General features: G+C 42.5%; 1 protein-coding gene across 4 annotated transcripts in view; it reads right to left on the bottom strand.

Moving 5' to 3' along the window:
• Nucleotides 1-102: 102 nt before the first annotated feature.
• LOC112146111 (myosin-10) overlaps nt 103-22,146 on the bottom strand; it is a 69,372-nt gene continuing 47,328 nt past the window's right edge. For 2 of the 4 annotated variants that reach the window (XM_024271767.2, XM_024271768.2), the window contains 37 exons: nt 20,906-20,998; nt 19,699-19,762; nt 19,283-19,381; nt 18,279-18,422; nt 18,089-18,184; nt 17,900-18,018; nt 16,765-16,917; nt 16,517-16,690; nt 16,269-16,442; nt 13,800-13,914; nt 13,550-13,612; nt 11,194-11,387; nt 10,982-11,103; nt 10,838-10,907; nt 9,232-9,392; nt 9,048-9,156; nt 8,839-8,970; nt 8,556-8,762; nt 8,338-8,475; nt 8,132-8,255; nt 7,888-8,059; nt 6,033-6,245; nt 5,817-5,961; nt 5,533-5,739; nt 5,358-5,462; nt 5,134-5,286; nt 4,813-5,061; nt 4,534-4,746; nt 4,251-4,463; nt 4,022-4,183; nt 3,817-3,945; nt 3,654-3,742; nt 1,761-1,884; nt 1,479-1,687; nt 1,293-1,401; nt 1,049-1,221; nt 103-256 (listed from right to left, as the gene is read on the bottom strand). In XM_024271767.2, the coding sequence (XP_024127535.1) occupies nt 103-256; nt 1,049-1,221; nt 1,293-1,401; nt 1,479-1,687; nt 1,761-1,884; nt 3,654-3,742; nt 3,817-3,945; nt 4,022-4,183; nt 4,251-4,463; nt 4,534-4,746; nt 4,813-5,061; nt 5,134-5,286; nt 5,358-5,462; nt 5,533-5,739; nt 5,817-5,961; nt 6,033-6,245; nt 7,888-8,059; nt 8,132-8,255; nt 8,338-8,475; nt 8,556-8,762; nt 8,839-8,970; nt 9,048-9,156; nt 9,232-9,392; nt 10,838-10,907; nt 10,982-11,103; nt 11,194-11,387; nt 13,550-13,612; nt 13,800-13,914; nt 16,269-16,442; nt 16,517-16,690; nt 16,765-16,917; nt 17,900-18,018; nt 18,089-18,184; nt 18,279-18,422; nt 19,283-19,381; nt 19,699-19,762; nt 20,906-20,998 (5,370 nt within the window). The remainder of the gene's footprint in view (nt 257-1,048; nt 1,222-1,292; nt 1,402-1,478; nt 1,688-1,760; nt 1,885-3,653; nt 3,743-3,816; nt 3,946-4,021; nt 4,184-4,250; nt 4,464-4,533; nt 4,747-4,812; nt 5,062-5,133; nt 5,287-5,357; nt 5,463-5,532; nt 5,740-5,816; nt 5,962-6,032; nt 6,246-7,887; nt 8,060-8,131; nt 8,256-8,337; nt 8,476-8,555; nt 8,763-8,838; nt 8,971-9,047; nt 9,157-9,231; nt 9,393-10,837; nt 10,908-10,981; nt 11,104-11,193; nt 11,388-13,549; nt 13,613-13,799; nt 13,915-16,268; nt 16,443-16,516; nt 16,691-16,764; nt 16,918-17,899; nt 18,019-18,088; nt 18,185-18,278; nt 18,423-19,282; nt 19,382-19,698; nt 19,763-20,905; nt 20,999-22,146) is intronic. The other 2 variants (XM_024271769.1, XM_024271771.1) reach the window with 1 other exon arrangement.

The following is a 22,146-nucleotide window of genomic DNA, read 5'->3' as shown; positions in this document are numbered from 1 at the left end:
GTCCAGCTGCTGGTGTCTGCTGAGGGAAAGCTGAAATCACGCTGAGTGAACGCAGAGGACGAGGAGTCATGTCCGGTGCGGTTGTGAGGGGTGGGGGGTCTTCTACTCCACCTGGGGGGCGGGCGTCTCGTTGGCGTTGTTGTCTGTAATCTTGTTTTCCAGCTCGTCGTCGGACAGCAGGTCCAGAGACGTTCCCTCCACCTGCAGCGGACGTCTGCCGGAGCGACTGGAGGAGAAGCTGATGGGACCGCCCCGCCTGTGTGTGAGGGGGAGGGGCCAGAATGAGCTTTAATCTGTTAAACAACAACACTTAATAAAATCGATTTAAGCTTAATAAATCACTAATTGACTCATACAAGATATAAATCGATTTAGCACATAAAGCTAAAGTCTGATAGCTTGATGCTAATGTTTAATGGAATTTCCCATAGAGCAGCTAATGCTAACGCTCAGTCGACCTAAACATCAATCAAATCAAATATACTTTATTAATCCCCGGGGGGGAAATTCATTTTGGTGGGCAGCAGCCGCTGGACGGCGCTTTATCGCCTAAACATATATTTCTGACTAAATGAACATCTTTATAATCACACATAATTGACTTTTACAAACTCTTTTAAGGAAATATTTGTTTAAGTGACCATTTTTGGTCAAAAATATTATTTTTGTCTTCTTCCTTTTGAAAAAGTGTAATGCTATAGCGTGATCGCCACCTAGTAGCCAAACTAAACGTCCTCCAGGAGAAGCAGAACAATGTTTACAATGTTAATGATCTGAACATTTCTGTTACAACTTCTTCTTTTAAGAAACCAAGTAACACATGCTATAAACAATTAAATCTTATGGTAGATTATTAATAATTTCTAAACAAATGTGTATAAATGTGTAAACTCAAAACTGAATTGAAGAATGGATAGAATCTAAAAAAAATGGAATTGAATTGATTCAGGCTCTTGTAAATTGTTTCTGAAACTATAATCGATACCCAGCCCTCGACAAAACTGGTTTTCATGTTGTCATGAAAGCTCTGGGTCTCCATCCCGCTGACCTGAGGCGGTTCTTGAGCGTGTGCACCTCCCTGCTCAGACCCTCGCTGGCCTCCGTGGCGTCATCCAGCTCCCTCTGCAGCTTCCTGCGGGAGGCGTTGGCCCGGGTGGCCTCCTCCTCCGCCTCCTCCAGCTGACGCTTCAGCTGCTTCATGCGGGAGTTGGCCTTCTCCAGCTGCAGGCACAAACACCTTAGAACCTCTGCGGCTCTCTGTCTGTTAGCAATGCCGGCGGCCGCAGCCCTACCTGCTCCTTGAACTGGTCGGCATGGCGACGCTCATCCTCCACCTGCATGCAGACTTCCTTCAGCTTCTTCTCTGTTCTTCTTACGATCTTGTTGGCAGCTGCTCGCTCCCTTCAGTGAAGAACAGGTTGTGAGAGCGTGAACTTTCAGAACGTCGAGGTTCATCACAGAAGAGCGTTTCTCCTCACCGCGCCTCCTGCTCCAGCTGCTCCTCCAGCTGTGCTATCTTGGCCTCCAGAGCGGTGATGGAGGCCTTGAACCTGTTCTTCACCGAGCCCTCCAGCTCGCCCAGCTTGGCCCGCAGCTCCTTGTTCTGGCGCTCTGCCTGCTGCCGAGCGTTTTCACTTTTCTGGGCCGCGCTGCGCTCGGCGCTCAGCTCCGCGGACAGGGTGTCCACCTGCGGGGGAGGCGAGGGAGGGGTGAGGGAGAACTCAGAGGGGGAGCCGAAGAACTCCGGCCGTCCGGCTCACCTGCATGGTGGTCTTTCTGAGGCGGTCGTTCAGCAGCTCCATGTTGCCCTGCTCCTCCTCCAGCTCCTCCTCCAGCTGGGCGATTCGAGCCTCCAGCCTCCTCTTCTCGTCCATCAGAGCCGCTCTGAAGAGAGCAAGATGGCGGTTTTTCATTAGGTTTTATCTCCATAGCAACCATTTTATGTTTTGGTCGCCTGGAGGTGACCAATATATCGGTTATTTTTAGAAGAATTGGCAAAAGTAGATTTTTGGATTTCCTTGGGAACAGAAGTCTCTGTTAACCAGTAAGTAAATGTTTAGGCAACGTCTCCTTTGGTTTTGTAGCAGTTTTTTGGAATTTGTAATAGATTTTGGTTTGAGGAACTCAGGGACCAGACTGAAGAGCAGGGGGTTAAATGGTCAGGGATGTACTTGGGCGTTTGTCCATGCAAGGCTCTAAAAACTACAAGTTAAACTTAAGACAGTAATGGAGTCATGGGCGCTCATTTGCATCAAGCAACTAAACTCTGTAATATAGTTGAATGTCGTCTGCATACAGGTGGTAGGAAATGTGGCTAAATTTGCTTATTAGTTTTCCAAGAGGAATCATGTATAAAATGAATAAAATAGGACCCAGAACTGAACCCTGAGCAACGCCACAAGATATGGTTCCCATTTTAGAGGTTAATGAATCTGCAGCGATGTTACAAGTTCTTCCACTGAGGTAAGAGACAAACCAATCTGAAAGAGACCCAGACAGAGCAGCATCTACTTCAAAACATGGAAGTACCAACTGTTGTAAACATGATCACAAAGGAGAATTATGGATTAATAGGACTCCAAGATGGACATTTATAGGGACAGAGCTGTGGAAACAAAAAGTCTGGAGCTGGATTTGCACCAATGTGACTTTGCGCTCCAAGCTTCTGCCTATTGTGGGCGGCAGATGAGCACTGAGGGCTGGGTTGATACAATAGATTTTTCGATTTGATTTGATTGAAACTCAACAGATCAATAATCAATTCATAAAAATATAAATCGATTTAGCACAGAAAGCTAAAATCCGCTAGCTTGATGCTAACGTTTAATGGAATTTCCAATAAGACAGCTAATGCTAACGCTCGGTCGACCTAAACATACATTGCTGACTAAATGAACATCTTTATAAACTCACAGGCAGGAATTTTACAAACTCTTTTAAGGAAATATTTTTAAAGTAACCATTTGTGGTCTAAAACATTGTTTTTTGCTCATACTGTCTTCTTCTTCTGGAATAAGGTGTAATTCTATAGCAAGTTCGCCATCTAGTGGTCAAACTGAAATGTCCTCAGGAGAGGCAGAACAATGTTTACAATGTTAATGATCTGAACATTTTTGTTAGAACTTCTCCTTTAGAGAATCTATGTAACACTGTTTACTATTAACAATCACATAATACATTTTACAGAATGTGAACTGTATCAGATTAATATAAATATATTCAAAACATATAGTAGATTATTAATGTATTTCTAAGCAAATGTGTATAGATGTGTAAACTCAAATTGAATTGAATTAAGAGGATCGAAAGAATCAGAAAAAAATCAGAATCAAATCGATTCAGGCTCTTGTGAATCGAATTGTTTCTGGAAGTTCTTATTGATACCCAGCCCTACCTGCCACGACCTACATGTCCAGTGGAAACACCACCGGATGAATGCAGAGAGCACGTTCTTGAACGCACCACACAGGTCTGATGTGAATGCAGCTTTAGACAGAAGAATTACAAAAACATTCTGGTCCTCTCAGACCAGGACGGCTGCAGGGCAGAATTCATCTGTTTCCTTATAATTCCTGAATCTGTGAGTCTCAGCTCAAACTGCTGGAACAATTCGGACGAGGAATCAGCTTAGTGCATCACAGTCATGGTCTTACTTTCCAGAGGTGCTGTTTGAGATCTCGTCCTGCAGCTCGTCTCTCTCCTGCTCGGCGTGCCGTCGTCCTCTCTCAGAAGCAGCCAGGTCCTGTTGAACATCAGAAGATCCTTTAGATCCTAAAGACAAACATTTCAAACCATCTCAGCTGAGGCTTCCCTGACCTCCTGCAGCTGAACGACCTCTGCCTCCAGGCTCTTCAGCTTCTTCTCCGTCTCCTTGGAGAGAGCAAAGATGTCATCTCTGGAAGCTCGGGTGTCCTCCAGCTCCCTCTGGTAGTCCTTCATTTGGGCCTGTAGGGGGCAGCGTGCCGCCGTCAATAAACAGCTGAAGTCTTAACATCGTCAACGACGTGAACAGAATCCGCACCTGTAACTTGCGCAGCTGCTTGATGGCTTCATCACGAGCCTTGTTGGCTCCTTCAATGTGTCCCTCGATGTCCTTCAAGTCCATCTCCAGCTTCTTCTTAGCAGCCACAGCCAGAGCCTTCTGCTTCCTCTCATCCTCAAGCTCCGCCTCCATCTCTCGCACCTATCAGAACATCACAGATCTTCAGCACTGCTTCATCATATCTAACTCTTGAAATAAACTGACGCACCTGCTTGACCAGAGCTCTTTTCTTCTCGTCGTTCTGGTCGTCACGACCCTGCAGGTCCCTCTCGTACTGAGCCTTCATGGCCTGCATGTTGACCTCCAGGCGCAGCTTGGCGTCCTCCGTGGCCTGCAGCTCGTCCTCCAGCTCCTCCAGCTGAGTCTTCATCTCCTCCAGCTGCTGCTCCAGCGTGCGCTTGGACTTCTCCAGCTCGTGGACCTGAGAGAGCAGGAGTTAGCGGCGCGGGGAGGAAACAAACCGCTGGAGTCGGCCGCACAGCTGCGCTCACGTTTTTGCCCACGTCGTCCTTGGAGCTCATCAGATCCTCCATCTCGGCCCGGAGCTGCTTGTTGATGCGCTCCAGCTCCTCTTTGGCCTCCAGAGCCTCGTCCAGAGCGCGGGTCATGGACAGAGCTTTGGTCTCCTTCTCTCTGGCCTCGGCTTCAGCCCGGTCACGCTCCTCAGCGTAACGAGCAGAGATGCTCTTCTCCTCCGCCAGCATCTGCACATGAAGACGATTCTGTTAGATGACTCCCCTGAACTTTACAGAAAACCAAGGAGAACCAACCTGATCAAACTTCTTTTGCTTTTTCTCCAAGTTGGAGACGATTTGTCTCTGGTGGTCCAAGTCAACAGTCAGGTCGTCCAGCTCCTGCTGCAGGCGGGTCTTGGTCTTCTCCATCTTCTCAAAGGCGATGGTCTTCTCCTCCAGACGCTGGTTAGCCAGCTCCAGATCCTTCTGAAGCTTTTTCTTCATCTCTTCCAGACCTTCTATCGTCCCAGCATCATCCTCCAGCTTCTTCTTGCTTTCTGAAAGCTGCAAGCACAGGAAAGATCAGAGCTGCAACCGTATGAAGGAGAAGTGACGGACGGATGGACACGCCTCTACCTGAGCCTGCAGGGTCAGCAGCTGCTTCTCCAGATTCTTGCGGGCCTCCTCGTCCTCCTCCTGCTGCTCCTGCAGGGCGTTCTTCTCCTCCTCCAGTTGGCGGATGCGACTGCTCAGGTTTAGTTTCTGCCGGGTCTCCTCCTGGAGCAGCTCCTGAAAGAAACAGTCGATCTGGTTAATTCCACCCAGCTGGACTGACATGAAAAAGAGGAGCAGCACAACACCTGAGCGTCCTGGAGCTGACTCTCCAGTCCAGACACGTCTTTGGCCAGCTTGATCCCTTTCCTCTCCGCGTCCTCCAGCAGGGAGGAGACGTTGTCCAGCTCCGTCTGTTGGAGGTTCACATTGTTACTGATGGTTCTAACAACCCAAACCCTCAGTCCTGAACCAGCAGCTCACCTGCAGCTTGTTGGAGCGCTCCCCCAGCTCCCCCTTGGCCCGCTCCCCCTCGGTGACTCTGGCCATGAACTCCTGCAGCTGAGCCTCCAGCTTCTTCCTCTTGTGCTCCGACTCGGTCTTTGCCTGCTGCAGACTCTTCACCTCGCTGGACAGCTCCTTGTTGGCGCTCTCCTGACTCTGCTTGGCCTTCTCCAGGTTGGCTTTGAACTGAAAGCACACCACAACGTCGTGTGTTACAGAGTGACCCGCCATTCTGTGGTCGGGGCGATGGAACGGGCTCACACCCTCTTGGCCTGCTCCAGCTGCTCGGACAGCTCCTCCAAAGCGGTTCCGTGTCTCTGCCGCATCTCCTGTATCTGAGCCTCGTGGTTTTTGCTCTCCTCCTCGATGGCTTTCTTCAGCTCTGCTACCTCCTGCTCACGCTTGGTCCTGTGAAAGAACAGGGAGGTTCAGAAACAGGCCCAACGTCCCAGACTAGAGGGAGATGTGAGGTGTGGGACCTGAGCTCCTGCTGGGCTGCGGTGGTGTCCAGAGTGTCCTCCAGCTCCGTCTTCAAGGCCTCCAGCTCCTCACTCAGGTCCCTCTTGAGTTTCTCCGCCTTGTTGCGGGCCTGTCGCTCTGACTCCAGGTCCTCCTGCAGTTCAGACAGCTGAGCCTGCAGCTCTCTGACCTGCTTCAGAATGTTGTTCTTCTGGTTGGCCTCTTCCTCACACCTGTTATGTAATGAAACGACTATAAAGACTCAGCGAACCCAAACTAGGTCCTTCAAACTGTTACCTCAGGAACAGCAGGACAGACTGGAGGTGTGTGTCTTTACCTCTCACATGCACATCTACATAGATCAGGGGTGTCAAACTCAATCACTCAGGGGGACAAAATCTAAAACACACCTTAGGTCACGGGGCGAACCGGATAAACATTTAATGAACACACTAAAAGTACATTTTTAAAACTTTAGAAAATGTAACTTTTTAAAATAATTATGAACTAGAAATATATGATTACCTGTGATTACGCTAGTATGAATGCTGTAAGCTGAATTTAGCCACTAAAGATGCTAGTGGTGATAGCTGAAGATACTGAAATTGATAGCTAAAAAGGGTGAAGCTGATAGCTGAAAACGCTGAAGCTGATAGCAAGCTAAAGTATTAGCTAAATGCCAAATTAGCCTAAACAACAACAAAAAAAACTTAGGTTAGTCAAAACACTTAGCTGAAAAAATAGATAAACTTCAAAATAGCCTAAAAACTAAACAAACAAAAACATAAATTAGCCAAAACAGCTAGCATCTAGCTGAAAAAAATAGCTAAAATTCAAAATAGTCCTAAAAATTGAAAAAAAAAGCCTAAATTAGCTTAAACAGCTAGAATGTAGCTGAAATATCAGCTAAACTTCAAAATAGCCCAAAACTCTTAGTAAATGCCAAAATAATCCACAAAGCTAGAAGAATGCACATATATATGATCATATACATGGATATAGTTCACTCTGAAAGGCTTAAGAAAATCATGGCATGACCCCTTTAAGGTTTGTTCATAAGTCAAATTTAGTTTAAAAAAATTGCATTTTTTTTCCTTTGGATAATTTGTAGTTTAGCTATTTTTTAGCAGCACACTTTGTTTTGGAAAAATTTTGATCTATTGGGGGATTTTTAAGCAAATTAACTCAAAATTAAAAAACTTTGGGTAAACTTCAGCAGTCTACCATTGTTTTTAGGAAAATGTCAAGAATTTAACCAATTCAGCATGTTGCAAATGGCTTTTTAGCAAACACATTCAGCAAAAAGCATTCACACCACAATTATTGCAACTTTTCTGGTTACTGTTGTTTTTAATTTTTTCAGCGTGTTTGGTGTTATTTATTATTTATCTGGTGTTTTTAATAGAGCTATGGCATGGTAACAAGGTGTGATCAATAAAGTTTTATTCTATTCTGAATTTTTGTAATCTTTAAAAACATTTACTTTATAATATATATCATATATTATTTTACTTTTTTTTTAGGAAAAGTAAAAAAAAGTAATCACCAGAGTCAAGTCTTTATGAGGGAACTTGTGTTGTTCTTTGAATCACCACTAGGTGGCAGCAGTGCACGTGTCTAATACTTGGTTTTTTATCATGAATTTCAAAGACAACTGCAGCTAAACTATATCGGCTCTTTGCTGCAACACTAAAACATCTGTGTCGTCTTTATCTGGAGAGTTTCTAACTCCTAGATTACAGTATCACACCTGTCCTGATGCCTTCACGCTGACTCACAGTGTGAGGGCAGATCTTCCATATTTAGCTGGTGCAGTTACGTAAGTGGTTCCGCTCAGCAGTGCTGATCTGCTCTGTGAGATCCACCGTCTCCTACCTCGCCTGCATCATCTGCTGCTCCTCCTCCTTCTTGGACAGCTGCACCTTCAGCTCGTCTATCTGCGACTGCAGCTCAGAGATCTGGTCCTGGAAGTCCGAGGTTTCTCCATCCAGCTTCCTCTTTGCCTTTTCCAGCTCCTGCCGGGTCTTCTCCTCTTTCTTCAGTCTCTCTACATTAGAGCAGATCGGTTACCTTTACCGTTTTTGTTTTTCACGTTCTGTCTTGAGGTTCTCTTCTTTACCCTCCAGGTCGACCATCATCATTTCCTGCTTGTTCTTGACCTTCCCCAGATTTTTGGCCTTCTCCTCCTCCTCAGCCAGCATGACAGTCATCTCATTGATTCTGTCTTCCATCAGCTTTTTTTCCTAAAGAAGAGCTTGTCAGTTTTAGACTTAGAAACTTTATAATGAAGAGAATTATAAAGCTGCTTGTAAATTTGTATCTTACTTTCTGGAACTTGGAGTTCTGGTCCTCCAGCAGTAAAATGTCCTCCTCATACTTCTTGATCTTGGCCTCCGCTGTGACCTTCTCCAGCTGCAGCTTCTGTCTGGCAGCCTCCTCTTCATCCAGCTGCTCCTCCAGGTCCTTCAAGCACAGACCAGAGAAGAAATAGAGTAGCACAGAGCTGCACCGTCAGCTGCCTGAGGTTTGGAACGGAGCCACACCTGGACGTGGGACTGCATCTTCTTCTTCTCATTCTGCAGGCTTTGTGTCCTCTCCTCCTCCTCCTCCAGCCGAGACTCCAGGTCGTGAAGTATCTCCTCCAGCTCCTGCTTTTTGGACGCCAGGCGAGCTCTCATCTCCTCCGCCTCCGCAAACAGTTCCGTCTCCGCCTGCAGCTGTTCCGCCAGGATGTTCTTCTCTTCAAGGAGCTTCAGAAAAACCAGACGAAAGGCCTGAGAAACATCTCAGCAGAGTTGGATTTAAACGTGAACGTTCGGGGCTGACCTGCTGGTGTTTCCTCTCCATCTCCACCAGCTCCCCCTCCACCTTCATCTGCTTCTCCTTCACTTTGACCAGCTCTTCGTCTTTAGCCTGCATCTCCTCCTCCTGCCTGGTGACCTGCAGCAGCGGCTTCACCTGCAGGAACCACTTCCAACATTTTACAAACCACAAAAAACCACTCCACAACAAAAAGGTGTAGAGTCTGCACGCACTTTAGTGAAGAGTCTCCACCACTGCCAGTGACGCAGCTTCAGGTAAGCGGCGCAGTTTCTCTGCAGGACCTTCAGGGCGCTGAGCTGCTGCTGCTTCTTAGCAAACGCCCTAAAACCATCAAGCAGGAGTTTGTGGTCAGATGTGACGGACGACAGGAGCAGGAAGTCCTCGGTGAACTCTTACTTGCGTGCGAGATATCCTCGACAAACAGCCTGGAAGTAGATGATGATGTCGGTGATCTTCAGGTCTCGCTCCTCCTCTAAGTGGGCCAGAACTCCAGCCCTGAAGAAGATCTTACTCTGACCGATGCGGAAGAGGTTTCCATCCAGCTCTAAGGCTTGAATCTGCAGGAAGATGGTGTGGGTTGAGTTCAATTCAGACTAATCGACGGCTAATCAACTATTAAAATAGTCAACAACTAATTTAATAGTTGATTAGTTGTTACTTTATATCATATGGAATCAGAGTGTAGTAAAGTTAAACAAAGTTGTGAGCGTTCAGCACAAAAAAACGCACTTTTTTATATTTGAGTCAGTGATACCAAAAATGTATCTATTGTGAAAATTAGTTCCTTACTTCAGATGTTAATCTCGTTTAATTGTGTGAATGTTTAGTGAGCATTCACACTATAGTGATTCTCCTCCTTTCTGTACGATTTTTGGCTAATAAAAACTCACACTTTCAGGAATCTTGGTTTTAAAATGTTCAACTTGTTCAGGACATTACTGCTTGTATTGTTGATATTCATAAACTTTATATTTTTTGAAACATTGAACAAAATATGCCCCTATAGGAAAAGAATAAGAAAGTCTTCAAATTTCAAAATTTTAAATAGATTAGAAACAAGCCTTTAAATATATACATGGGCTATGTTTTAAGATATTTTGAAGTAGTTTTCAAAAAAGTTTGAGTTTAGCTAATATTTTTTTCAACATGCTAATGTTTTTGGCTATTTAAGGTGCTAACTTTTTGGCTAATTTGGCATCTACTGATGTTTTTTATGCTAATTTGGAGTTTAGCTAATATTTTAGCAACATGCTAACGTATTTGGCGAATTTTTTCATCTACTTAGGTTTTATAGGCTAATTTAGTGTTTAGCTTCTATTTTAGCAACAGGCTAATGTTTTGGACTAATTTAGTTTACTGAGGAATTTTAGGTTATTTTGGTGTTTAGCTAGTATTTAAGCAACGTTCTAGCTTTTTTGGCTAATTTGACATCTACTAAGATTTTTTGGATTTGAGCTCATATTTAAGCAACACACTAAATATTTTTTTGCAAAATTGGCATGTATTAGGGATTTGTAAGCAATTTTACTACAAAATGCTAAGAAATTCTTCAGCGTTCTTTCATAGTTCTTTGATGTAATTTCCAGCCTTTTAGCAAATTTAACATTTAGCAAATAGCTTTTCCATTTTCAGTACATCCCTGCAGCTATTAGAGTCAATTGTGTCCCCATTTTCAGCAAAAAGCTTCAGCAAATTAAGCAACTACTTTCAGCAAAAAGTATTATCACGGGTAATGCAGCTTTTCTGGTTTGATCTTGTTCTAAAACCAGAATCTAACGAAGGACAGAGGCTGCACGATTCATTAAAAGTTAAATAAGCTATCATCTGCATTGTCTTTATTTTAAGTCAGTTTAAAGCTAATGATGGTTAAGATCTGTGCTTTACATCCACTTTGTGCATGACCCGATAAGTCGACTAATCGGAAAAAATGAATCGATGATTTTAAAATAATCGTTGGTGGCAGCACTAGTCGGCACAAACGTGAATCTGAAGTCATCCTCACCATTCTTTCACAGGCCTGTTTGCCATCCATGAAGCCTTTGGGAATGGCGTTGGGAGTGAGGATTTCATATCTGGACACAGAAGTGAGTTTTTGAAAAAATAAATAAAGAGACAAAATATTTCCTGAAGCAGAAGCGCTTAGCACCTCTGTCTGAACTCCTGGAAGACGATGCGGTTGGGGAATCCCTGTCTGCAGATTCGGATGCCCTCCAGGACCCCGTTACACCTCAGCTGGTCCAGAACCAGGTGAGGGTCCAGTTTGCCCGCCTGGGGAAGGATAAAGGAGATTGAATGAGTGAAGCCTTCTGAACCCAGCTGCAAAAGTCCACCAGAGCTGGCATGTCTCCGGACGCTCACTCTCTTCTCGTGGTTGGGGATGATGCAGCGCACAAAGTTGGGGTTAGTGTTCCTGAGCGTGGCCATCAGCTTGGACAGCTGCTCCTTGTAGAGCTGACCCACGGTGCGGAACATGCCCTTCTTGGTCTTGTAGGCAGCACCGAAGGCCGTCTCGTTCATGCCAGCGACCTGATCCAGACCCACGATCCGGTCCACTGAGGGTGGAAAAGAACAGGATGAGGAATCCAGAGTGGAGCAGTGATGGTGGAGATGGTTTGAGAGGAGCATCAGGATGACTCAGTGTGATAAAATCATGAGGAAAGAGAACACACTGAAATTAAACGGAGGGATCAGCGGTTTTTCCCTTTTCTGATAAAAAAAAATCATTGATTATAAAGAAAAAGTGAGGACTCAGGCCATTAAAATGAGAGACAATACAAAGTATTTTTTTAGGGAAAGATCCATTTCTACTTTCATGTACAATTCAAAAATACTTCGAATGTGAATAAAAGTGAGTTAAAGGCTGAAGTTTTCTGCAGGTCTGAGGGTCTTTTTGGTAAAAGTGTTGACTTTGTGTTTTTTTCCTGAAATTGTGAATCAATTTAAATAATAGCATCTGTGGGGGATTCCTCCTTTATTCTAGTTACTGCTTTTTAAATCACCTGTGTCAAATAAGTTATCAAAACTTCATGGATGTTTGTTTTCATCTTCTTTGCAGAATTGTTGTCTGCTATCAAACTCAGGAGGTTTCCAGTATGAATGGTTTGCTGAATTTCCTCAAATTGAATTGAAAATGATTAAAGGGTAACCAAACAGGGAAGATGGAGGCTGACTCCACCCACAGATGAAATGTGAAAATCCTGTCAGAGGGGCGGGGCAGGACTGTTATCATTACTGGAGCTGCAGATCATGATGTCAGACTTCTGAAACTTACATGGTTTGACCAATCACAAAATTCAACTGCAATACCCCAATTAGGGGGCAGCACAGATACAGTTTTTGACTACATCTTCAAGAATTAAACATTTTATTTTAAATTATCATTTATAGAGGTCAACAGCCAAAAAAAGTTGGATTTGGTTACGCTTTAAGTCCCACTCTGATAATCTTTTGATTTATTGTACATTTGGTCTTTTACTTACAATTATGGCATTTTTACCAAAAATAATAATTAAAAAATCATTCAATGGTTTCTGCAGAGCAGCAGTTCATTAGAAATTCACCTCTAAGTTTGTATGTTGGCGCAGAGCAACCCTGCCCCCCTTCCCCTCCTTGTTGCTTAAAGCTTGGAGCAGGGAGCTTGTTTCTTCGTCACAAATCAACTCTTTAATTCAACGCTTTAATTTAAGCATGATTTTCTCTATATATGTTCTCCATCATCAGAAAATGCCACAAGAACATTTAAAAATCTTTAACTAGGTCACTAAAAACTATTTTTGGGACTTTTGATCCACTCAGAGAGGATGGCTGCAGACTTTTGTGTTATCTAGATTTTCCTTGTAAAACAGTCACAATAGCTGGATGAAATATATTATTCTGATTAGTAAACATGTAACAATGTAAATATTCATATTTTTACTGCATGAAACGTGTATGGTCCTCTAATGCTAAATCCATTTTTATGGTTTTGTCCTCTTTGAAAAGATTGCTTAATATCTTCACAAAGTAGAGCTAATAATGAACTTCAGTATGAGGTGTCTTAAGTCAGAATCTACAATGACAAAGATTGAAGATGATAAAGCATGGAAGAGCGTGCATGACACCATCTGTACAACTGCAGCACAACTATGAAGCACATTTCCAAAAAGAGTTGAATTGTTGCTTAAAAAAACTGTTAATTTTATTTGGTTTATTTTGAACAAACAGCAAAAGAAAAGTTTCTATTTAAAAAAAATCAACTTACTATATGAATATAAAATGGAGTTGACCTGAACGCCAGCCCCTCACTTTGCATAAAGCTGAAACATCTATTCGTTTTCGGGAACTCACTGAAGACTTTTGGGGTGTCAGAGGGTTGCTGCAGCCTATCCCAGCTGTTAACGAGCAACTTTCACTGTGTGTGCCCGTTTTATTTAGGTGTCGACCTCAAATTGCTTTAAAAACAAAACTAGTAAATAATAAATAAATAAATTGGACCTGCCACCTCATGGTCTAAGCGGGGATTAAAGCCTCACGTAGAGGAATCACTGGAGTGACTTTGAATCAGAAAATGTTCTTCTTACCGAACACGTTAAGGTCCTGAATCAAACACCTGCGTTACTAAAAAGTTTCAATACATTTAGAAGCGGAGTCATGCAAGCCGGAGCGACAGAGGACACGGAGGAGCTGTGAGAGCAGCAGCATGGAGGGGAGGGGCACAGACATTCCTGTCATTCACCTGGAGCTTCATGGAGCCCAGACACATTGTCATAGAAAGAGGCTCTCTGAAACGTCTGAATGTCTACGGCAACAGAGAGAAGACAGCAGAGGGAGACAGGAAAGCACAGACACACGACCGTCAGGGGAAGCAGAGAGAGGACAGAAGAGAGACGTTAGTTCATCAGCTAAAGCCGGAGAGTCAAGCTGTCACCGGGGAGAAGAATATTTCTCTGCTTTGTGCAACACAAACATGGAGGTCAGAGGCTCACCGTCCTTCCACAGCTCCGCCACGAATTTATCAGCAGACTGGTGAAGCAGCGTGGCAACATTATCGTTCAGAGGATCCATGTTCTTCATCAGCCACTCGTCGGCTTTGTAATCCACCTGAGGAGGACGTCGGTGATTAGAGAGGAACTCACAAACAGTGTGGAGAGTCAATTAGCTCTTACAAAAATATACAACTTCTAACATAACAATGTTTTCAGGCACTCAAAGGCAAAAAAAGGAGCACATTTATAACTAAAGAAGAATGTTAAAAGAGGTTTATTAAAAGTTCTGCAAAGTAAATATGGTCAAAAACTTCTCTGATCATTTACTGTTTTTTTTTAAGTTTAGGAAACAATTTGCACAAGTGGAAATAACAAGAAAAAGTCATCGGTGTCCATCCATGTTTGACATTTGTTCTCTGCATTTGACCCATCCACTGGGGGAGTGGTGAGCTGCAGACACAGCACACTCGTGGTTGAGCCGCCCTGTCCAACATCTTAATGTCTGACTTCAAAGCAGTTCGGACGCCATGTTCACTACTTTACTTTTTTCTTAACACCGGATATGACATTTTACGAACATTTTACGATGTCTAGTTGTGACTCCACTGTGTTCTGATGATGAACATGTGGATGTATTATCAAAAAAAATTACATTTAAATGCGTTTTTTTTTTTTGTTGTTGCTGAAATTGTTCAACTGCAATGCATTGTGGTCTATATTAGTTAATGTAGTGAGCATTGATGGACGCTAGTTTTTCACAAAGACTTCTGGGAAATTTCCAATGCACTCGATTTTGTAATGGTAGATTATAAAATGGTGAACCCACTATATAGTGAGAAGTTCAATTCGGACACAGACATTACTACAACCCACAACCAGGACATGCAACATTAAAAATGAAACATTGTAAGATGATTATTCAGAGCAAACTCCCTAAACTGAGGACAGAAACTCCACAAAACAATGAATTAAAGTTTCTTTTTAATAAAAAACCTCAACAATTTCAAGACATTTTAATGAGCAAATGTTATATATTGATTGTGAGATTTTTTGTCCCTAATGTGTTGTCGTACAACACATAAAGAAACAGAGTCATGTGAGAGTACTTGTAACTCGACTAGACCTGCCGTTCTTTTATTGTAATACCAGGAAGGAGTACACAACATAACGCATCTTCTAATCCTAAATGATCAAACTAAATATGACCCAAACCAGCAAACGCATGTTCAAAAGGAAGAAGGATGATCACCTCCCTTTTGGTTTTTCAAGCCTCACATTTTCTTCCTCGTTATTTATTGTTGTGTTTAAACATCAAATTGAATTAAGCTAAGATGTTCCTCCTAGAATGTGAGCATAGAGAAGTGATTTAGTGAAGCGAATCCCAGCTTCAAACAGAAGCATGTAGTTAGTGAGCCAAGAGTTTGCATGATCAGGCTGTAAGAATCTCATGTAAGTCGACGGATGAAAGTGAATTTAATGTGAGGATTTGGAAGTGTCTGCTGATGATTGATGTCTGTAATAGCTTCTTGTTTGGGGATAAATATTAATATTTATGAGCACAAAGGAAAAAGTCAAAGGATTCATTCATAAAAACAACAAATTTAGATCTTATCTTTGCATGGATATTTCTGATCCTCTGCGTTTGATAATAAGATATGTCTATTTTATTAAAAGGATTTAGTGTTGTGGAGAAGAGATTTAAAGAAACTTGATATCAATAATTTCTAGTAGGGATGTAACGATTCAGTCAAGCCTCGATTCGATTCATGTTTTAAGGTTAGGAACCAATCTCGGCTCTTCTTGTGTTTGTGTTAATAGTTGTGATTGCCACATCACAAAATCCTGAAGGGACTGACTTATGGGAAACTTTTAAATCTGAAGAAGCTCCAGGAATTTCCTAGGAGGGGAGCGCAGCTGAAGAGCACGCAGCCCGTCCGTGATGCACACACACACACACACAGGAGCGCACACTCACAGCAAGCCTGCATGGAGAAATGACATCAGCTCTGCATTTTTCTAAATTTAGGCACAGGAAAGAGACACACACATTTTTAAATTTTCTGCAATGATGAATATGTTGATTAGTTTGAATCTGTTCTTTACCGAATCGTTACCTCCTTAGTAAATATGTCTATTTTGTCAAAATGATTTCATGTTGTGGAGAAGAGATTTAAAGAACCTTGATATAAATAGTTTCTGGTTTTGGTGCTTTTCTATGACGTTGAAGCTGCTTAGTGTTTTGTCAAGATGAGAGGAAATAAGAACAGAAGCCTGGACAGACTCAGTGCTGTGACCGACCGGCGCCTGCTCTGAAATCTGGAGGAGGTTGTTTCTGCTCACAGATGCCGGAGCTTGTTGTGTAACCAGCAGGTACCAAAGACTCCCATCTTGAAGAAATGCGAACCAGATGTTCCTGCAGCAGAGCAACAACTAGACCCTGCTTTCATGGGTCTGCTCGGCAGCACCTACCCGCCCGGCGTAGTGGATGATGCAGAAGTCAGCTTTGTCTTTCAGTTGGCGCGGCTTCTGGAACTTGGTGTGAGTTCCCTGCTCCTGCAGCACTTTGTCCACAAACGTCTTGTCCGTGGCTTTGGGAAACCAGCACTCCTCGTCCAGCAGAGCCAGAATCCCCGGCGGATTGTTCTGAGGAGACAAACATAGACGAATGACGTTTACGCAGAACATAAACCCGTTCGGACGCCCGTGCGCTCGCCCACCGGCCTCTCGATGAGATCGATGCAGGGCTGCAGGTCCAGGCCGAAGTCGATGAAGCTCCACTCGATGCCCTCCCTCTGGTACTCCTCCTGCTCCAGGATGAACATGGTGTGGTTGAAGAGCTGCTGCAGCTTCTCGTTGGTGTAGTTGATGCACAGCTGCTCGAAGGAGTTCAGCTAAAGAGACGAGGAAAACCGTTAAGACCTCTGCAGACTCCGATTGACAGCTTGAGTGTCTGTTCCAGGTTTACCTCAAAGATCTCAAAGCCAGCGATGTCCAAGATGCCGATGAACGAGGCTCCCTGCCGTTTGGTTCGGTCCAGAGCCTTGTTGATGCGGTGGACCAGCCAGCGGAACAGACGCTCGTATGTGGCCTTGGCCAGAGCTTCAGCAGCAAAGTCCGCCTGAGGGGAAACAAAAACTCAAACGTTTACACCAGAGGTCTGCAACCTGTGGCTCCAGATCCACATGTGGCTCTTTTATCTCTCCATGGTGGTTCCTTGGCCACACATAAAATAGTTCATGGAGACTGCTGATCCAACCATGTTTACCGTCTGAGTCAGTAACTCCCTGATAACCAAAACTACCTAAAGAAAGCAAATAAACAACGCCCGAAAACTAAGACTACCAAACCCTAAACTAAAATAACAAAACCTAGTAGTGTAAGACTGCTGAGGACAAAGAGGCGAAAAAGTACAAAAAATGTGAAGAAAAAAGCATTTGTGAGCAAATCTTAATCAAAATGAGCAAATCATTAACACTTCAACATTGGAGTTCCACAGTTTATGTTCTTTGACTTTCTGTAACTTCTTAGTTGTTAACACAATAATTCCAGTAGATTCCTTCAGAATCTACTGGAATTATTGTGTTAATGGTTGAAAAGTTACAGTATATTAAAGATTATGTGTCACCCGTGACGCCTCAGGTGTTAAATGTTTAATCAAAAGTTGTAAAAAACATCCAGAAGTATAAAAAGAACAGTAATGTGGCCCAGCCTTTCGTGCGATGTAGGAATACTACAATCAGGCTTCAATAATAGCTGAGACGTATAAGCGGAGAACTACAGTGAAGCTGTTTTTGTCTGTTGGATTTGTGAGCTACAAGAGAGATCATTCTTTTTCCAGATGCTGCAGATGACAAGTCCAACATATGTTATGAGTTTAAGGAGAAAGAGGAAGTTCAAGTTGTACGTTTTCATGTTTGAAAGGCTGACATGCAGATTAAATCTACACCTGGATTTTTTTTTTTAACTCTAATTTGGACACTTTTGACTCTTCCCCGTTCATGGTTTCTGGAGTCTTTTTATGTTATAATGGGTTTGTTTTACAGTTTTCTAACATCTGGGGATGCGATCCATCAAATATTCAGACTTAAAATAGACCTAACCTGTTCTTTGGTCTGTGCTTTCTGCACGTAGTCTCGCCCCACTTTGATGCGGGGGGTGAGGATGGCTCTGGTGAACTCCATGACGTTCATTCCCAGCAGATGGCAGAGCTTCTGTGCCGCTGGGGAAAGCAGAAACCTTAAATCTGGGCGCTCACGGTGACGACAAACGCACGCGGTGTGAGGGCTTACCCGTGTTCTCGGGCATGGAGGCCTGATCCGTGTTCCTCTCCTTCTTAAAGACGACATTACCAAACTGCAGCACTGCAGACACCACCTTCAGCATGCCTGCAGCAGGCAGACAGACAGAACACAATGTGATTCATCCTCTTGGAGGACAAAAAAAAGTCAGTGTCGGGGCACATCTGGAAGCTGAACTCACAGACTATCTCATCGTGGGAAAAGCCCATGATGTGCATGGCGTCCAAAGTCTCCTGGAAGTTCTCCTTGTCCTGCTGGCCCGGGATGGGAATGTTACCGTTTGAGAGGAAGCGGTAGTTGTTGAAGCCCTCGAGGAGCAGGTCCGCTGAAGGAAGACGTGACGATGAATGCAGATTCAATCATTTCTCTGTTTTTACAGTGTTGAATCCTACAAATCCTTTAATATGTGGTGCTTAAAAGCTGAAGAAATGTAAATGATTGGGAGAACAGTGGGAATAATATCTGCAGTTTGATGCTGAAAATCTGAAAATCCTCCAAACTACCAACCAGTACATGAAAAGACAAAAATGTCATCTTGTTTGTTCTGCTTTGCTTGAATGTAATTAGAGCAAAAAATGATCAGACACTTCAACTCGATGCTCTCATCCCACTGAGGCTGATGCGGTCCTCTGATAGTCCTAAATGCATTTTCACTTTTTTAGTTTTTGATTTATTATATTTTAATGCTTTGTACTTTTTATATTTATCAATAAATCTTTGTTCACTGCAAAAAGTGAATCTAAAGAAAGTAAAAAGACTTTTGTTTCAAGAAAAATCTTTTTTCTGTTATGCTAGAAAAAGCTTCTGTTGTCACACAATGAAATCCATGATTGGAGCTTCTCCCGAACCAAGATCCAAACTGAAAGTTTTGTCCTCTTTTCGGCTGTGTTCTTCTTTGCATTCAGTAATCCCCCTTTTCGTTGGGGTTAGGGACTGGAGATACGCTGAATCCACAAATATGGAGAACCGCTGTAGTCGTGCTGTTATGACACACAGCTACGCCATCGGTCTACATCCCGCATGCACCTTCATGGTCAACACTCAATGGAAACGCTCACTTTACCATTCTAAATCGACCAAGAGAGGACCAGTCAGTGAAGGCATTAAGGTCCTGTTTTTGCAGCATGTTTGGAGACTGTTTGTATAATGTGCTGCATTGGTTACAGTTCAAAGGACTGGACTCACTTCGAAGATGCTCTCCTGCTCCTGCCAGCAGGCGGTAGAAAATGTGGAAAGTCCTCTCATCTTTTGCCTGTCTAATGGCCCTGGACTTCTCCAAAAGATCTGACATCAAAGGGTTAAGGTTTTCCAGCAGTTAAGTACTTAAATATTTATAATAAAAAACATAAAAAATGTATTTGTTTGAATCATAAAAGATACTATTTCACAAGATACTGAGGCAAACTATTTCCATAACTTAAAGTTTTTCCTTATTATGTGACATCAGAAATAACCAACTCAAATAAAAATGAGAAAAACCCAAAGTGAATTCTGAGCTTCATGTGGTGAAACTGCAGAGCGGATGTGGATTCTTGTGGTAAACTGTGTGTCCGCTGCTTTCTACAGTCACAGTCTTTAAGCTCTGTGTTCTCTTAGGATACAGGTTTCAATATTGGCCCCAACAATGTATCCCGTCACGTCAAAGTTGATTCTGATGAACTTCCCCTGCAGAAAAAAAACAAAAACAGATTTCTGTGACAAAAGCAAGGAGGCATTAGTGTGTGTGTGCTTTCTGTCTCCTTGGTCGGGGCACAGCTGCATGTTACATACCACCGCATGGATTCCAGCAGATGACAGAAATGCTGGGAGGAACAAAATGCCTATATTAGGAAGTGCCAGGTTAACAGGTCAGAAAGAATTCCAGGCATGTCTGTGGTTTCCTGGCAGAGAACGGCGTTGGAGTATGTGGGAACGCGTGTGCCCCCCAAATCTGACACAGCAGTGAGTTATGAGGACCTGAGCACCATCGCCGCCTCTAATGGTGACCACATGTTTAACTCAAACAGAAACGCTGAAAGGAACAAGAAATGTGGTAAAGAGTCTCACAAACTGCAAAACGGCAGTTCACCTCATAGAAGTCTGAAGACATTTAAGACAAACACGAAAATTAATCCTCAAATCGACCCATATTAAAAAAAGTTCATATTTGCTTCCTCTGCGGTTATAATTAAATGTGGAAACTTCACGGATCACGTAAAGTGTAAGAAAGCCATCAAAGCCTCAGAAGCTTGTAAATGAATATATAATCTGAAAGTCAACACGTTAAAGGAGAAGCTGTGGTTTTGCAGGAGTTTTGTGCCAGACTATTTCCTGGCAGGTAGCATCCTGCTGGGTGAAAAGCAAAAAAAAAATAAAAAAAAAACAGAGACGAAGCTTTTCAGAGCTTTTTCAGGCCTTTCTGTAAAGTTAAACACAATATTGTAACTTAAAAAAGAGAAAGACTTTTATTAGTAAAAGTAATAATTTTATGGAGAAATAAAATTGCACACAAAGTTTACCCTTTAACGCCGGAGCTCCAGTGTTTGTGTTTTTTGATTTACCGTAATTTTTTAATTGTTAACACGATTATTTCACTAGGTTTTGAAGGAAAATCTACTGGAATAATCGTGTTAACAGTGGAAAGTTACAGTTTGTTAAACATTTTGTGTTTAAGCGTCACCGACAACGCCTCAGGTGTTAAAGGGTTAAAAAAATTCAAATGTTTCCAGTTGTTATGAAAAGCTAAAGAGACATAAATTCCTTTCCCGCCTGAATTCTTTTGAGTCCAAAGGAGAAAAATGAGGATTTAAACAGAGAACATAAACTCACAAAGCGAGATGAGTTGTCGTTTTTCACTGTCTTGGCGTTACCAAATGATTCCAGGATGGGGTTGGCCTGCAGGAGCTGTCGTTCCAGCTCGCCCTGTGGAGGAGAGAGCTGCTCAAACATTTCAGCTTCCACAAAAATAAACCGTTTTCTCTAATTCCTGATTTTTTTCCTCTTCAACATGCACAAGCGATTCAAGACTAAAACAAAAAAGAAAAGGAGAAGAAGAAGCACAATGAGTGGGCTAAACCAGATTATATTAGTGCTGCCACAAACAATTATTTTAATAGTCAACTAATCACGGATTAGTTTTTCCGATTAGTCGACTAATCGGGTCATGCTCTAATCTTAACCATCATTAACTTTAAACTAACTAAAAACTAGATATATAGCATTACCTGTGATAATGCTAGTGTGAATGCTGTAAGATGAATTTGACTGCTGAAGATGCTAATGCTAATGCTGATAGATGAAGATGCTGAAATTGATAGCTAAAATCGCTGAAGCTAAAGGCCAGCTAAAATATTAGTTGAATGCCAAATTCACCAAAAAACAAAAAAGCCTAAGTTAGCCAAAACAGCTAGCATACAGCTGAAACATCTGCTAAACTTCAAAATAATCTAAAAAAAAAAAAAAAAAATTAGCAAAAATAGCTAGCATGCAGCTGAAATATTAGCTGAACTCCAAATTAGCCTAAACACAAAACAAAAAAAAGGCCTAAATTAGCCAAATACGCTAACATACAACAGAGATAATAGTTAAAGTCCAAATTAGCTTAAAAATGAAAAAAATCCTAAATTAGAAAAGATATCTAGCATATAGCTGAAATGTTAGCTGAACTCCAAGATAGCCCAAAAAACTGAAAAAATACTAAATTAGCCAAAATAGATAGAATAATGGCATTATAACTTTCAACTGTACTACACTCTGACTCCATATAACATGAAGTAATGACTGGTCGACTATTAATTTAGTTGTCGACTATTTTAATAGTTGATAGTTGTTGATTAGTCAACTAATCATGGCAGCCCTAATATATATATACACATATATACATATATATATACAATTAGCACCTAAGAAATAGTAACTTTCAAGTTGAGAGACCAAAACTTGAGTTAAGCCTCTGATTTAGTTAGAGCAACAATCTCAGTATCTCCTAAACAAAATCCCGAAAAACACATTTGTGTTTTATTTTAAAGGAATTTTAAAACTAAATTTGATAAAGAGATGAGCTGAAAGAC

Source organism: Oryzias melastigma, linkage group LG8, assembly GCF_002922805.2.
Source record: "Oryzias melastigma strain HK-1 linkage group LG8, ASM292280v2, whole genome shotgun sequence".
Taxonomy (NCBI): Eukaryota; Metazoa; Chordata; class Actinopteri; order Beloniformes; family Adrianichthyidae; genus Oryzias; species Oryzias melastigma.
Note: the sequence above shows the minus strand (reverse complement) of the source record. Positions and strands in the feature narration are given on the sequence as shown.